Below are 17,604 nucleotides of genomic sequence, written 5' to 3'. Positions count from 1 at the left end.
CCTCACCATCAGTTCTGTCTTAGACAAAGTCTAAGACTTGCACTAACCATTTTTCTGTTTTTGTCTCTGTAAGGCACTTCAGGCTCCTTAATACTGATACGGCTGCATGATAACAGCAATGAAGATAAATTACCTCAAAAGTAGGCAATAAGCCTTTTAGCTCTTTAGAGCAAATCAGAGCTATTCTGAACAGCCCACAGACAAAAGAAATGGCTGTTTATCTTCATTTACAGCTACTGTGGAGAGGCACAGCATGTAAATTCACCAGCCTGGGGCAACAGCTAAGGTAGAACAGGGCTTGCTGCTCTAAGAGAAGAGAAGAGACTGTCTCCTCCCCACCACCTTTGCCAGCCTTTGCCGCTGTATCTACCTCAATATTTTTCCTTTAAAAGAGGTCACCATAAACAACTGCATTCCCTGCCACTGTGACTGCTAGATCTGCCACTCTGCTGTAAGATAGAAGAAAGGACCTTATTAAATTCTCATCAAACTGTTAACCAAATATTTAATGCCTAACACCCACATATGTCCCCCCTAAAATAAGGAATATGAGAAACTCATCTGCCAGCAGATGATGTGTCTTAAAGGACGTTTTGAATGATTTGGGGTTTTTTTAAATCTTTCCCACAGGAAATAAGATCCATGGTTTTCTTCCAATGGGAAGAGCCCAGGGTCCTTATCAGGGCTTACCCAGGTGTTGGTGGGCATGTGAGATTTGCCCAGAGAGCTCGTTCACATCTTGTCCTGCAAACAAGGTGCTCACTTAATTATCAACAGGGAATGCAACAAACATGAGCTGAAGGCAAGCAGATACTGCACACCTCAGCAGCAGCTCAGGGGTCAGCTGAATCTGCCACCACTGCCTCTCTGAGAGAGAAAAATGTCTTGAGTAATGGACACAAACTCTTTTTATCACTCCCACGTGTTACTTACCTTCCTACTTACCAAGGGAAATGTGACACAATTGCTAAAGATGATATAAAATTATACCTATGAATACATCTTTTATATTTGTTTGGTCGCAGATTTTTCCCCTGCTCACAAATGCAAAAGAGCAATCCCTGTGTATATGCATAACCAGCCTGACCATTTCAGGTCTGTGCTTGTTTTCTTTGTGTTTCTGGACAGCAGCAGGAGAGAAGTTAATGTTTACTTGTGGTATTTCTGTCATTGGTACCAAACCCTGCAATTCCTTACTGTTTTCTAGTGAATTTGCTTCTCACTAACACTTGCTTGATAGAATCCCTTTGGTCATTTTATTTTCAGGTTTGATCTTGATCTGTTGCTCAGTTTCACTGTTATGATACCACATCCCCTTGTGAGTCAAAAGCATTCTCTGGTACGAAATGCCATTAAATGCTCTTATCTAAAGTGAAAGAGTCAGGAGGAGGAGGCAGATATATTGGTAAGATAAAAGTAAACATTTAATGCCACTATAGTTTGATTTTTTTTCCAGACATCATATTTTTGACAATGTTTCACACTTCAGATACCACAAAAGGGATATTTTTTAGCCAGCAAACAATAAACTTTACAATTTTAATGGCAAAAGGTTCAATGCATTTGTTGACAAACTTGGAAATGGCTGTGACTTTCCACATTTTGAACTTGTCCTCATGCTGTTCTTTCTCCTTTTTCCCCCATAAAATTTAGTTGATAAAATATATATATATGTATATCTACTACTGATACATCCTCTTCTGGAATTGCCCAGTGATGGGACCAGCATAAGTTCTATATCTATCAGTTTCTCTCCTCCTTAGCCCTATTTTATACCACTGTTATAATGAGAAAGAACATAGCCACGGATAGAGTGAAATGGATTTAGCAAACATACACTTCAATGCATAGCACTTAGATAAGCATTTCCAACCATGATGTGTAAATAAATTATAAAATACAAGCAACTCTATAAAACAAGAACATCCTGAGTTTACAAATAAATTATATCCTTCATACATAGAATATGATGTGGATGTGGATGTTAGTAACCAGCAGTTTCAGCTATGGGAGGGAAAGAAGTAAAATGTAGAAAAGTTAGTATCTATGCATACATAAAACATATATGTATGTGTGCTACATGTAAATACTCACACACATACATATACAATAAAGAGGGTGAATACATCCATATCTATAGTATATAGAGAATATGTAATATAGCTGAAACTGCCTCAAGCACCAATTTATTACCATTATTATAAAGTTTGCTCAATACTTAAGTAGGACCACTCAAAGTAAGATCGTTTGGGTTGTGTTTTATTTCCTGTCCAGGAGGGTTTGAAGGTAGTTTGAAATACTATAGCTGAATGCTTCTGAATGCTACTATTTCACTTTCAGCACCTCAAATGATGATTTGCAGAATCATCATGCCCTTTGTGAGCTTCAAAAGTTTGCATAAGTGAGCACGAGACTGCTGTTCGTGAATTTGGTGGCAAAACGGTGCTACATTTCCAAGGGGAAATTAATTCTTTTTTTGTTTGTTTTGAAAGGTTGCTTGAGAAGGAGAAAGAAGAAAAGATAAAGACAATAATAAAATGGTTTATTATTTCCAGGAACAGGTATGGAAGCTCAGATAACCCTGGGATGAGCACACAATAAATGCAAGAGAGTGAGAGAGATTATTAACTTTGCATTGACAAATCATTCACAGTTTTGTTTGCTATGGCTATTTGGAAATGTCTTACAAATCTTCGGATAGCTAGCAACAGCCAGCCTTGTGTCTTCAATAACTGCTGTGTGTTGCCAATGCAAAAGCCTGTGGAGTTACAAAACGCAGACCATGAGAATATCAGGAATAAGCAAGGTATGCCACCATCCATGGATTTGAGAAGAAATGCCTCTCTCTATGGTCATCATCCACTCCTATTGGTATTTAATGATACCAATGCTTTGATCTCTGCAGCAAGCTGGTGTGTCCCTGATGCTGTGCAACCATCCCTCCCATCATATGAACTGGCATCAGAGGTCGCTCAGCCTCCACCTTAGGAGAATTGAATTTGCTTCTACAATGCAGAAGCTTCAATTTACAATTTTAAATTTGTTAGGACTAGACAGAAAGCCTCACAGACCACCAAGAGCCCAGGCTCTCAGTTGATATAACTATGTCTCAAGCATATGCAGAAATTGTTGTGTTATTAAGCTGAGATTATAAAATATCTTGCCCTAAATTCATGACACCCTGAAATATAGTTCATCTGGAATACTTTTACAGACTTTAACAGCCTCTGTGTGGGAACTGCAGCAATTCGGCTACATAGGCTGAAGAACCTGGGTAAAAAAAGAACCTTTTAAAGAAGCCCTTGAAAGAGTTTCAAGCATAAGTTTTCCCTATAGCTTGGCACAAGTTACTTCATCCAGGTGAGTGCAAGGGGAATGTTTCTGTAGGCAGGCACTCCTTGGAGGAGGGAAGGGGATTGGTGTGCTGCCATTTGTGAGCAGCTCTGCCACTTCCCCACAGCAGTGTGCAAGGGGCTGTCTCAGCCTGTGAGCATTTGTATTTATCTGTGCATGTACAACTTTTGTTTCTACAGTGATTTTTAGCTCATTAAACACGATGCAGCAAAATCATAAACATTTGTAAAAGGTGATTTTTTAAAAAGAGTTTATATTTTTCAGCTGTCATCACATTTGAATTCCATGCCACAGGTCCCTATTTTAAGACAAGCCATATTATTCAAATAAATTTCAAAAGTGAAAAAATAAAATCCACACTTCAAGACAGACTGACTGTGTCCTGTGAGCAAACATGGGATTCGTTGTGTATTATTCCCAGCATCACTCCCAGCTTTCAGCCTCTATAATTGCCACGTTTAGAGATAAAAGAAAAAAATGCCAGTGTGTATCTTTGATCCCTTTTTGTACATTTTATGCAGCTCTCACTAAGAATCATGTCAGAGAATCATGCCATTGCTTGATACCAGTTACTATTTTATGGACCTGCAAGTCTCAGAAACTAGGGTTTATGGCAATGGCTCTTCTAAGACTGGATCAAAGAGAGATGCTCATCAGCAGCCCTGTGTCATTACACAGAGTGAGGGGGTGTTAAATACATAAGAGTAGATCTTCTATTATATAACTAACACTAAATACCCCAAAGAATGGGAGGTGGATGAATCTTCCTCACAACTGGGTTTACTCTGCTATAACTCTTCTGATTCTTACTCCAATTGTGCCTCAGTTTTATCAGAGCAGGTGAGATGGGAAGAAAACCTAAGAAAAGAGAGTGTTAGTTTCCTTCCTTGTCTTTCTGTAAAGGAATACTTTGGATTATGTAGATCCGAATGAGTTGATAAGGAATTGATTTGAGGCAAATGCAAGGCATGCATGGCAAAAGAAAAGACGTGACAAATGTACCAGGGATTAGGGCTCTCCCACACCCTTCAGATCACAAACTGAGCCAGCACCCAGAGCCAGAGCAGCTTCTGCCTGCTGTGAGAGCTCACACAGACCAGAGGGATGTCTGAATCCACAGCGCAGCCCAGTCTCCAGTCTATGGTTACACTTGAATTGATGGCTATAGAGCCAGTCCTGTGTCTCATATGGATAAGGTTCAGGTGTGCCAAGAGGAGCAGCTCTCAGGAAGTGCCCCAGGTGCTGGTGGGGATGTGGAGCAGTGCTGGTATTCCACAGTCATCTCACAGCCTGACAGTGAAGAGCTGTGCTCTCCTGTGACACGTGCGAACAGAGAATTAACCTTCAAACCTAATTACATTAACACTGCTGTTTCCTGCTAAAGCTGTCCCAGGGAAGTAAGATTGATTTCTGAATGTGAGAATTCTTAGGCATTACATTCATGTTGCTCTTGTGTATTTTGGGCAGCATGATGCCTTTTTAAAAATCAGCATAAAAACAGCATTATGCTGGCAATGCCTTAAAGAATGGGGCTTCCTGGGTGACTTGCACAAGTGTATGTGTCTTCTCTAAAATGCTGGCTACTGCAAACTGAGATCAATTTCATAATAACGTCCTAAATGCTTTGATTTAGGTGCTTTGCAAATACTTGAATTATAATAAGATAAATTCTGAAGTAAAAAGCTGCTTTCAAGATGAAAACATTTTATCATGTTGAATCTCCACAAATTTTTCATTCATTTTTTTTGCATTGAGCCATCACCTTTCTTAAAAACATAGCAGCAAATTCTGAAATGAAATGACAGAAAGTCAAGAATGCATCTGGATTTTAGAATATGAATACTAGTATATTACGGGAGTTAACGGATACTCTAATTAGGTCCTCAGAAATAAAATATTTGTAAGTACTGTGATTCTGTTCAATTAGTACATAATATTTTTAGTATGCAAAATTCGTCCTTGGCATAATCAATTTGGTTTCAGGGATCAATTTTTGTCCATCGTCATAAACAGGGTGAACATATGCTCTTACTCTTTAAATAATGGCTAGGTACACATTTTTTCTTTCTGCTATGCCTCCTAAGCTACAGAAGTACCAAATGGAGAGTCAATGAATAATTGAGTAATTGTGGGTGAGGAATATTAGATGCAATAGGTATTTTACAATAGCTCCGAAATGTGTCCACTTGATTTATGGAAACATCACCACTGCTGTGTAAGTCATGGACTGTGTGCAGGGATGATTTCCTTGGCTCTCTGCAGCTGTGCTAAATCCATGGGGCTCTGAAGAGAAGAGACAGCCTCCAAAGAACCAATACATAGTAACTATAATTGCTCTAAAGAGAAGAAAGCCAGTTAAATTGCATTGTTTGGGGGGATTTTCTGAATTGGTTAGGGTTTTTTTCTTTGCGAGAGAAAGGGATATATCTTTAGTACTTACTTAGAATATAAGTTTCATGATAGGAAATTGCTGAGGAACAGACTAGAAAGTGACTTTCACACAGGACCTTTTTTCCTTTCCAAATAATCCTATAGATTCTAAGTAGAATTTTCTGCAAAATCCAGTGACATGGGTAATAGAGTGAGTAAGATCTGTTATTATAAGCTGTAGAGCACTAAAAAGAAAAATAAAACTATACAAATGTTACTTCTACTTTTTAAAAAATCTTTTCTGTTCACCTAACCCCTAGAAAATCTACCAGTGTTATTTTTCCATTAGGACTTACTGTTTGTGATATTGTAAGACAGCATTGATATGATGGTGCAGGTAAAAGAAGAGTTACATTTTAATACAGCAGCTAATTTATGCATTTTGAGTATATTAAATGGGAGTCTTATTTCCTTATAAGCAGCAAGAGGGTAGCACAAATGTATATGAGAGAGGAATTTTTGTGAATGTGCTTATTTCAGTATAGAGGAGTAAGAAACCTAATTCAACAAAATAATTCTTCATGCTCATATGTAATTAAAATTGCACATTTGTTTATGAACTATAAAGGATATTCCTTCCCACGTACTGTTTTGTAGATAAAGAGGCCAACTAGTAGAATAACTGGATGTGCTTGGAGGTGCAGACCCTTGTCCTTTGGATGTCAACATGAATTTCGCCATGGCTTCAGGCACTGAGGATTAGTAAAGATGCCATAGCCAACATGCCTGAAGTGCTGTATCTACTCATTTGCTTTATTTCCAGATGTGCTGAGCTGAGCAGAGCCTGCACTTCTCAGGTACATCTGTGAGCATGGACACACTGGGCCAGGAATCAGAAGTTGACAAAACATGTCTTGCAGTGATCTATATCATAAAGAGGCAAAGCTAAATTTTATCAGTCATAGTGTCAAGAAAGAATAAATCACTCATTTTTGGACAGATAAACATGAGAATTCTAAGGCTAGAGGACAATCTTCCAGCAAGTTACGAGAAAAAGGGGTTAGGATAAAAGTACCTCCTCATTCATAACTCCAGCCAGTACAAAGTAAAACATATATGAACAGGAAAACAAGTTATGGGGGTTGTATCAAACTGAAAATATATTTACTTCACAGTAATGTCACTTCTCTCTCATACACTGCAAAACTACAGGCTGGGAAAATGACGTGTTCTCCAGCATATAAAAGAGTACAGAAAAAGTATTTAAACAAACCTTACTCTCTGCTAGAAATATGTCTGTGATCTGGGAAAGCTGAATTTCTCTTTGAGTGGCCTTACTCTGGTAACAAGAAAAGACAGTTAACATTTATTCATATGTTGTACTGATTAGGAAATATCTCTACAAACACAAGTTACTTAGAAACAGCAAGTCTGAAATAGGAGAAAACACCAAGAGAAAAACAAGCTGTAAATACATTTCAAAAGTGTATTTGTTTTTTTTTTTCCTTTTTCTTTTCTTGACTAGCACCATCTGTACACAATAAAGTATGAACATAAATGTTTGGATAACAAAGATTTGCAAGGCACTTGAACAGTTTTTCTGGATAGGTTTTCTTTTAATGAACCTCTCAATGGAAGTCCCACAACCACCTTTCCTCCTTCCTCAGCTAATGCAGGGAAAGAAGTGTCTTCTGCCAGCAGTTCTTATTTACAGACATGTCCTTAAAAGGTTCCACAAAGTGCTCTTTTAGGCTAAGAGTATCAACAACCTTCTATCTCCATTTTCCATGCTTGTTCTGTTTGTTTTTTTTAGTACTACTCTTCTGTATAGTATAGCAAATCTCTCATACACACAGCTGAGACTTGACTCCAACCTTCATCCTCATTCTTTTGTCTTTGGGATGCTGTTTGGAAGGGAAAAGGAGGATGGCAGAGATGTGCATTGAAATTCTCTTGAGGTTCATGCTTTATCGGCGCCTAGAGGTGATGTCAAAACAGGTGATCATCATGAGATGGGCCTTGCAGAAGTTGACACGGTTTTCCAAACGCTCAGTCACACATTCCAGGGCCTCCAAGTATTCCAGAGAATCCAGCTCAAATACCTGCTCCAGATCAACTGTGGGAAAGAAAACACACAGATAGGAAAAGCAGAAAAAACTTAGTGATGGCTGGTGGGAGAGTCAGAGTTAATTCAAGTCTTCAAACTCATCAGTACTATATACGTTACCTCTGGCTTACCATTGTCTTTAAAATTTGCCTTTTCCGTTTAATGGTTATTGAAATGACACAGCAGCTTGTCCACAGCGAAAAATAGTTTAAGTTGCATTGGATGCTTTTTGGAGCAATCTGCTCTGCCATCCTCACCAGAATTGCAGATGCCTTTGCCAGCTCCATCATCCTCCAGCAAATGTTGAATGCTAAGTATGTCCTGACTTCCTCACACATTCTGCTGACCAGAATTAGCTTTAAATAGCTGTTCTCTCCTGGGAGGGCAATATCTTTGTTGAATTCAGGACTTGGAATTTAAAACAAACTTGTAGGATTTTTGTTCCTCACACCTCTCCCTGTTCCATGTGATTCCCATCAGACCACTCCAGCAAAGCAAGGGAAGGCATACACATCAATCCCTCCAACACAGGTGCCCAGCAGCTTCCATGGAAGCCAAGTGTGAGACACATTGTCTGAACAGGCACTGCCCATCTTATCTGGTTCCTGAGGTCTTTGGAACCCTTCAGGCTTTCTGCACTTACCACACTGGAATTAGAAGCAAAGGCATCACACAGTAAGTGGACAGCAACGCTTAGCAAATTCTCTTTAAAACTGTCCTTTTTAACCCTCTTCCTTTATAGTGTTCCTGAAACCTGTACTGTGGTAATTTTGTGGGATGTACCAATCTGGTGTCAACTTAAAGCAGCTGCCAGAGTTAGGATGTTGTAAAGGAACAAACCAGCCAGCCTCCTTTAGTTGCTTGCAATTATCCCAAATAAACTTTTGCACATAGTGGGGCTTTTTCTAGAACTCTTTGGTATGAACTTATCTGCTTGCTAATACTAAAAACTGTTGTATAACCACTGCAGTACTCTATGGTTTTTCCTTAGAGTGCTGAGGTCCTTCTTCATTTGAATGTGAATGCCCTTTAAGCTCTCTGAACTTTACACATCTATAGTTATAAAAAATGGGCCAAATTTCATTTCATATCATGTAAGCCCACTGCTGCCATGGGACAAGTTTGCTCCACAGTGTTATTTTGTGGTAGAAGGGCAGATTTATAAGTATTGCTTATATGTCTGAGTGATCTGAGGCCAAAAAAAAAATCTCATTTTCAGGAGCTGTGGACTGAAACGCGTGAACGTTAATCTACCAATGGCAACATCCACCACTAGAATGCTGTACCATTTCAACATTCAGCTCTCAGGCAAAAAAGATTGTTCAGTTCTACCGTTAACATTTAATAAGAATTATAGGAACTAGTTCTAGAAAGACAGTCAATCTAAAGCTTGCCCTTAGGTCATATGTTGGTTCATTTTAGTTTACAAACAGTAGCTTACATCTCACTCTTACCAGACATTTCTGCTTCCTTCCATCCCCCTTATTGAATAAACCAAAGGAAAGCTATGAGTTCAGGCAATAAAGCAATGCCCTTACATTCACTGAGCCACTTATTAGGATCCAGCATCAGGTACTGTTTGGTCACCTCCAGTTCTCTCATTAACCACTCATACTTGGCCTTGACCTCAGCGATTCTCTGCTGGCGATGCTCCAGGATTTTCAGCTTGGCATTGAAACATATCACCTCCTGCCAGCCAGGAAAAAGAAGCAGGGAAAGAATAGGTGAAGAGGAGAAGAAATACCCATGTCCATTCAGTGAAATGATCTTCCAATCAATAATACTGACAACGAGCCATTTATTCTGGAAGCTTATGAATCACTGCATGAAATCATCCATCAGCTGCTTTATTTTTATTGGTTTTGTTCAGTTTTCATGTTTTCCATCAGTAAGTTTTGGAGACTTTGCAATGGTAGTTAATAATAAACCATAATAATTAATAACAGGCAGCATCTTGAAATTAGATTAACTGTAGGAAAACATTTCTTTTTTTTCACCATGGCTTGGCTAAGAAAATCTAAGCTCTTGGGAGCAGGAAATCCATTGCTTGCTGTATTGAAAGCCTAAATACACCCCTGTGCTTGGTGCATAAGTAATGCATTAGTCATATTTTAAAAGAAGAGAGCTGGTAGCAGTGTCAAATTTGAAACATCTTTAAACAAAGGGAGTATGTTATGAAAAGCTCTAGCAATTCACAGTCATTAATAAAGAAGATGTATTTTCTGTAAAGCTCTGGGGCACAGTAACAGCATGAGGTGCAGTGCTGGAGACAGCCAGCCTGGCCTCACATGACTTCTGAGGGGTGGCAGCCACCAAATGAAACCAGCTGAGGACTGTGCTACCCTTGCTAGTGTGGAAGCAATTCCAATAACAGAACTATCCTCATCCAAGCCTGTGTGAAGGTCTCAACACTATTTCATATTCTCCTCGGTAAACAAATCTGCTGTGGGTGAAGTGCAGTGGAAATCCCACTACAACAAGGCTCTCCAAAGATCACAAATAGCTTTAACAAGTGCCAGAGGCTAGGAAGAAAAAATGCCTTAAAATAATTACAAAGTCTACAATCCACCGTTACTCTAAAATACTCAACTCAGATACTCCTCCCAGTCTCATGTTCTAAATGCTGCCCTTTGCAGTTTATGCCCACCAGGAGGAGGATGGCACTCACCTTGCTGTCCCCACCTCGCCGTCGCTGCAGCCTCTCCACGTCATCGATCTCGTAGACTTTGATCTCGAAGGGCTCCCCCAGCCCCCTCTGCCCGCTCCGCAGTGGCCCGTCCACCCAGCGCACCCCGGGGCTGCTGGCAGGCTTCCTGGCTGGGGACGAGGTGTCAAGGGATAACGCTGGAATAAGCCTCCTCCTCTGTGAACCTGCAAACGGAGAAAGTGCCATGGCATGCTAGCACAGTTATTGCTTCTCCTTCCCATTGCAGGGAAGTCTACACAGCATACATGTTTGGCCTTCTCAGACATAGAAGAAAACGGAGGGAAAACCCAGGGAGGCCATGGGAGCTGTAGCTGCAATGTGCGGTCACCATCAGTGACACTCTCAGTGTCCCTTGGCGCCTGATGCCAGGATTTGGCACTCAGGTACCCTCACTGGTGAGCTCTCAGCACATACAGGTAAGCCAATGAAGGACCCAAGCCAGCAGGATGGAACTGGTCCAGCCTGGCTTTCCTATCTCTTTACTGCTGCTGACCCTTACAAAGGACAAGCATTAGCCAGGCTCTGCAAAGTGTCTGCCACATAAGATGCCAAGCTTACAGCAGAGCTCTATGGTAAAGCAAGGAGGAAAATGTATGTCCCTGGAATAATGGCAGTGGTTTGTTGAGAGAAAGAACAAAAACACACACAAAAAAATAAAACCAACTGGTTGCATTCCTTGCTTGGTTTAGTACAATTGGAGCAATGACTTGGTTTAAGAAAAAAACAAAACAAGTTTTGTAGCTGACACAGGGTCTTCCCTAGGACACAGCAGGAATAAAAAGGATGGGGGAAGCCAAAAACAAAAGCTGGAGCCAGCAAGTTTGAATGAAACTATTAACTGGCTTTCTTGGCTGCAAGTACATAAGTGATGCCAGCCAGCAGGGAAGAGATGCTGAATGATCATGCCGATTTTATTTTAAAAACAAGATTAAATCATTTATAGGAATTTCCCACATTACATTTCTTGAGACTTGAATGTAAATAGTTTCAATATGTCTGTCAGCTTGGTGCTTCAATAAAAGCTAAAAAAAACCCCAAATATCTATTGATTGTCTAATTTTTGGATTTTAAAGTAAGAAAGCATTGCCTAGTTTCATTCATGGGAGTCTGCTTCTGTGCTGACTTTGAGAACTATTCACATCTTATCCCATGATTTCTGAGTACTACAGTATGCTAGAAATGAGTAGGCCTATATTAGAGACAAGTAAGTAACCTGTAAATTCTAGCTTTAAAATGGATGAGAGTGGTCTATTGGAAAGCCTAGTCTACAGAGCTTTTATTTGGATACATCTGAGATAACCCAATGCAGGAAAAAGAGAGCAGAGGCAGAGCTAATTGACAGAGAGATCTGGGTAGACAGGGAGCTCTAGAAGGCCCCTTTATACCAAACAACCTGAGACTGTCATCCTATGGCACTTATCATAGTTGTGTTTATTGCTCAAACTTCAGCCCAGAAAAAAAAAAAAACCCAAACTTATGCTAGAACAAATGAAGCCTTACAAATACCAGCAAGCAGGAGTTATTTTAGTTCTGTGGTACCAGTCACTGGAAGACAATGTCAGCATTCCCTTACCTTGAATGCATTTCAGTTAATCTCTAGATTAAACTGCCTGATCAAGAGAAGAGTCAGATCTTGATAAAAAGAAAAGCAAGACCTGACCCATTACCATAGCTGAAAATTGACAAGAAGAAGAGAGACAGTTTGGGAAGACCCTAAAAAACTGTGATTCTAAGGGTGACTCTTGTCAGCAGTGCTAAAGAAAGGTAACGAAATGCTGGGAGCAGCTGCATACTTGAAGGGAGGTGAGAGAGCATGGTGGAATATTCAATTTTATTACATGTAGGGAAAGATCTGAAATAGGCTCAGCCCCTCCTGGGAAACAAGTCCTCTGCTTGCTTAGGTGGGAAGGGTCCTGAGTATCATCCTAGTGTCACTCAAGATCAAAAGGATTCAGGCATTAAATATGTTTTTTAATACTTTTGAGGCTTTTGGCCACACTGTTTCACAGAAGCAGTCTCTCAAATTTTGTCTGAGTGTAAATATAATCTCCTTGTTGTTTGACAACTTTTAGAGCCAGTGATATCTACAAGCATCAGATCTGACCTTCTGTTTAATGCATCCAGTGCTGTTAATTATTTTTTTCTTTCTGTCCTACAATAATGGTCACATCTCCTTTCCTGACATACCTTCAGACTAGCTCTAGCATTTCAAGGAAGCAGCTGAGCAGACTGGAAATTCCTTCTGCCCAGCTCTCTATGGATTATGACTAAGGTAGTGCCTTTTTCATGATGTTTGATTCTCTTCCTCTTTTTCCCACTGTGGCAGTTAAAACCACCTTCTTGCACTTTTAAACCACCCCACTGGAAAAACTCTGTCTCCAGCCAGAGTCAAAGTCCAGGTCCAAGACTCTGGAAATCTGGGTGGATGGCTCCAATGCACCTATGCCAATGCCACAAGAACAGCATCAGGGTCCTACTTGTATCAAAGCAAAACAGATTGCTGGGGTATGAAGTAGAGAAATGATGGTAAAATTTTTTGCATATCTATTTGGCTCAATGGGAAGCAGAAGTCTGCAGTCTGGAAGGAGGGCTCCAACCTGAGGCTTCCTTTAATAGTGCATCTCCCTTGGGAGATGGGCAGCTGAGAGTGCAGCAGTGGCAGGAGACATTAACTCATTTTATTTTTCTAGCCAGAGCTCACATCTGGATTGCCTGTGGGTTATGACAACAGGACAGGCTGGAGCTCATGGTGCACTGGGGCAATGCAGCAGGGCAGAGCTGCCTCACACAGCTGCCTTGCCACCCTCTGCCAAGGGGCTCCGCTGGGACACAGGTGACCTGCTCGGAGCTTTCAGGGGGTACAGCTGTGTAAGACACAGAGGAGAAAGAAAAAGAGAGATGTTGGTTTATCTGCACCTTCAATGCTGACTCAGGATGATTTATCTGAGGCACAGAGTGCTTTGAGGAGAAATTAAAGATCTTCCTCTTTCCAGTAAGGTAAAACTGGCTCTATTTTGTTCTAAATATGCACTGATGAATAAGCTGTTTATTAGCCCAGGTACACAAAATAATGGTGCCATTTGATAGGAGACTCCTGCCACTGATTGCTCCGTTTAGTCTCTGGTTTTTATCTTATTTTACCTTAATTGGGATCAGTAAGGAGATACAGCCTAAGCAGAGCTTTGGGGTAAATATCACAAAGCAGCTGACAGCTTGCTCATCCTTAACAACACACAACAATTAAATTGTTAAAATTAATGCAGTTTTCCAGTCATATAGAAAACATCCACCTGAAGGCCCAAATTTATTGGGTGCACTTGATGGAGTTAAGATCTCATCAATTTTGACTGTATAATAAATAACATGCTTTGTGGGAATTACAGCACACTATTCCCCACGTATGACTTATGAAGAAGGAAGGTGGGCAGCCAGGAAGCTCAACAGGAGCAGATCTCAGCACCCTTCCCCCTCTGCCCCACCTCGGCAAACTGGCTGACCCTCCCATCATGTAAACAGAATTCATTCCTCCGTTCAAAAAAAAAATTTATACCAAAAATCAATCTGAAAGAAACCCAGTAAGATGAACCCTGGGTAAAATAACTTCATGTTCATTTATGACCATGCAGTATGTAAAGCAAAAATGTCATTTACTAAATGCCCTGAAAGATATGTTTTTCACTTAGTTTGAATTTACCCACTCTCAGAATAACCCCTCTTGAACCTAGCTTGAGTGTGAATAACCAGGCTGTGAAATAGCCATGAAAGTACACATGATACAAGATTTGCTTTTGCAACAGATCTATTGCTCTACTTTAAGCTACAAGTTAAGGTTTGGCCAGGTTAAGTTTAAGATAATGAGAGTAGCACAGCAGTGGAGGCATACAGTGTAAAAGCAGACCTGACTGAAGAATGGCACTGAAACTACAATTTGTTTCAGCAAAGGTAAGCCCAGAGGAGCCTTAAGGTATGAGAAATACAGACTAAGGTATGTGAGGGTAACTTTAAGAATAAGAAGGCACACTGACCTCAGCAAAATTGCCAAACTGCAAAAGGATGTGTGCTCATATAAGTGTGTTGACCAGGGCAAAAGTTCTAAAATGTCTGGTTTTGCTTAAGTACTGTATATTTTGGAGTGTTCCCCTTAGGCTGCTTTCCAAGCACACATTCCAGATTGAGCATCTTTTCTGTGAAAAAGGTAAAGGCAAAATCTGCAAGTTCAAAATCTTAATGAAAAACAGCATGATGTGTATCTCTTCTAAGCAGGATACATCCAAATGGGATGCAAAACAACTGCTGTCCTAGAAATTTCAAACAGAAAATGAAACTGTAACTCGATATAATATAGTTTCAGAAGTTTATATTGTGTGCTCAAAGGCAGGATGTGGAGCCACAGCTATTCCCCACAGCATTTAATGTTATGGGATGTAAAACGCCTTTCTGTACAGAACCTGGTCTTCAGCATTTTGGTTTTTCTCACCAGACAGTCCAAGGAAATTACAAAAAACAGACCTGGCTAACTAGAGCAGTACCCCTAAGCTCACTCTATTCCTTCTGTGGCTCCAACAGCAATAGCACCAAGGTCAGTTGTAGCATCAAACTTTTCTAACTAGCAAAAATTATTTATCCTTTTTCCTCTGCTGCTCCTCACTGTCTGACAACAGGGCTCCTGCTCTGTTTGAGTTGAAAATGTTTGACTTTGCCTCTCATTTTCTAGTGGGATCTGCCCTTATGGTCAATTGTCCATGACTGAACCAACTCCTCCCCTTTCCTTTGACCTCCTTTCTTCTAGTTTATTTTATAGTGCACTTTACCCAGTGCAGAGCACACAGCTATTCACTCCATGGATTTTCATACATTTTGCACAGTTCCTCTCCTGCAGAAGAAGTCATTGTCAGTGTTTTCAAGTGGAAGGCCCCTCTGATGCTGTGGGGACTTCATCACAAGTATTTAGAGTGCCCATCTTGAGGTCAGTGCTCCAAACACCAAGGAACCAAGGCCTATATTGCCAGAAAATCTAAACAGCAATCACTCATCCTAACAACTCAGATTACACAGATTGTATAGAAAGGACCATGTTGCACCCAACACCTGGAATAGGATATACTGAAAGGATCCATCATTCAGAAGAAAATTTTCTATGTCCATCTCACTGTAAAATAATTCAGGCCATATTCTGTATTGAGAGTTATGCAAGCCCACTGTTGTGAATTGATAAGAAGTACAAGGACACTTGAGGCAAGAAATCACTTGTTTCCTGTTTACCAGAACAAAGCAATGCTTGTTAATAATATTTCATCCACACCTATGCTAGATATGTTGTTTCTGTACTGGTTTAAGAAATATACTGATGTGCAGCCAACTTCTAATTTTTTTTTAAATCAACACAGTTCATTTCTTTCTACCCAGTTTATATCTTAACCTTGCTTTCTGAATTACTGTCTTATTTTAAAAGGAGCTTTTCAGGGCAGTTTAGAGCTGGTGAACAAGCACTGCTGAAACCAGATCAGAAAGCAGCCCTCCTGTGGCGTGGCAGGTTGACAAGTAATCTGGGAGTTGCTCCAGGGAAGATGCACATCACCCACAATTCCTAGCAAAAAAAAAAAACCCAACCAGAGTCTCTTCTAAACATTTCTCTGTCTTCAGGCTGGATTTTGGTTTAACAGGTATTTGTCAGCACTGTGGCATTATTTCAGAAGCTGGTTATTATTACTACAGTACTGCACTGAAGAGCTGCTCCAGTCACTTGGGCAGCAAAGGCAGAGGCTGCAGGGGGAAGGGCTCTAAAGCCAGAACATTAGCTCCCAGCAGGACAGTGGTGGAGGCATTCCAGTGAGCCAATTCTGTGGCAGTGTCAGGAGCAAGTTTTATTTACACCCAGCCTAATGGTGTGCGACTCAGTCATGCATGTTACATGGAGCCTTCACTGCACACAATAGCCTGCTGCCACTTCCTCTATTAAATCATTCCTATGTTCATGTGGCTGAAAGCTCAGTGCTGGCATGCAGTAGTCAAGCGTGTAAAAAATGATTACTCTGATCCCTTTCAACACAGATTTGCTGCATGAAATGGCCTGGCTTTGACCTGGGAAAATCAATGCTGTTGTTTTAATGAACAAAAAAAAAAAAAATTGGAGCTGAAGCCTGTACTTCCCCTCCCTCTATTCACCCCAGGGCTGTCCAGTCAGCAAGTCACATGCATAAAGTGGTCACCTGCATGCAAAGAAGCATTTACTCATATAATTCTAAACATCCTTTGTCATGGTAAAGGCATAATACAGGACATCAATTAGCTACCATCACTTGTAAGCAAGCTAAAGCAAAAATGCTGGAGGTGCCATACAGCTTTCTGATACAAAGGGCAATTTTCAGCTCCCCACACTGTGCCTTAGGCAGTCTAAACATGAACCAAATTCCTTTTCACTTGGATTCAACAAGAAAAGCTCAGACTTTCTTTGTCGGTGTTTTGTTTCGTCATTATCATTTTGGCCATGTTTCAAAATGTGATGCTTTGCAGTATTGGTTGGAGACAGACATTCATAATTTACAGTCCATAGATTCAGCCTCTGGCTTTTTCTGCTGCTTTCATAGAAGGGGCTAAGTGCTTCCAGAGAGTAAATATGTTCAAGTATAGAGTTTTCAGGGTTTTCTGGGAACCTCTAAATCTCCATCTTTAAAACCATCCCACCAGTGAAGCCCAGAGCACACTAGCATGAGAAAAAAAGGAGGCTAATTGTAGATAATTAGTCATGTCTTAACAGTCTGTCTTTTTATTAATGTGTAAAAATCATGTAGCAATTTGCTCTTTGGTGTTGAAAGTTAGTACCGAGAAAAAGCTGCGAGGAGTCATGAAACTTTACTACAAATGTCATCAAATGCTGAATCTTTAATTATCTGTAGTCATATAGTTCCCCATGCAAAGAAGATGAAAGCACATGCACAAACACACACACATACACACACCCAAATCTATCCAGAACTGACAAAAGCAGATTCTGAGATATGCAACTCCAACTCAGGGCATAGCTTTAAACTTCAGGAATTCAACCTCTGGAAACATTCATTTTCCC

At 40.3% G+C, this 17,604-nt stretch overlaps 1 protein-coding gene across 1 annotated transcript in view; it reads right to left on the bottom strand.

The window, feature by feature from the left end:
- Positions 1-1,400: 1,400 nt before the first annotated feature.
- Positions 1,401-17,604, bottom strand: part of KIF26B (kinesin family member 26B) — a 270,762-nt gene continuing 254,558 nt past the window's right edge. Inside the window, exons 13-15 of the mRNA XM_014878071.2 lie at positions 10,500-10,702; positions 9,370-9,520; positions 1,401-7,840 (exon numbers count right to left, since the gene is read on the bottom strand). Coding sequence (XP_014733557.2) covers positions 7,692-7,840; positions 9,370-9,520; positions 10,500-10,702 — 503 coding nt within the window. The 3' untranslated portion in view covers positions 1,401-7,691. The remainder of the gene's footprint in view (positions 7,841-9,369; positions 9,521-10,499; positions 10,703-17,604) is intronic.

The sequence above is a fragment of the Sturnus vulgaris genome, chromosome 3 (genome assembly GCF_052056855.1).
Source record: "Sturnus vulgaris isolate bStuVul1 chromosome 3, bStuVul1.hap1, whole genome shotgun sequence".
Classification (NCBI taxonomy): Eukaryota; Metazoa; Chordata; class Aves; order Passeriformes; family Sturnidae; genus Sturnus; species Sturnus vulgaris.
This window is presented reverse-complemented; position numbering and strand designations above follow the sequence as displayed.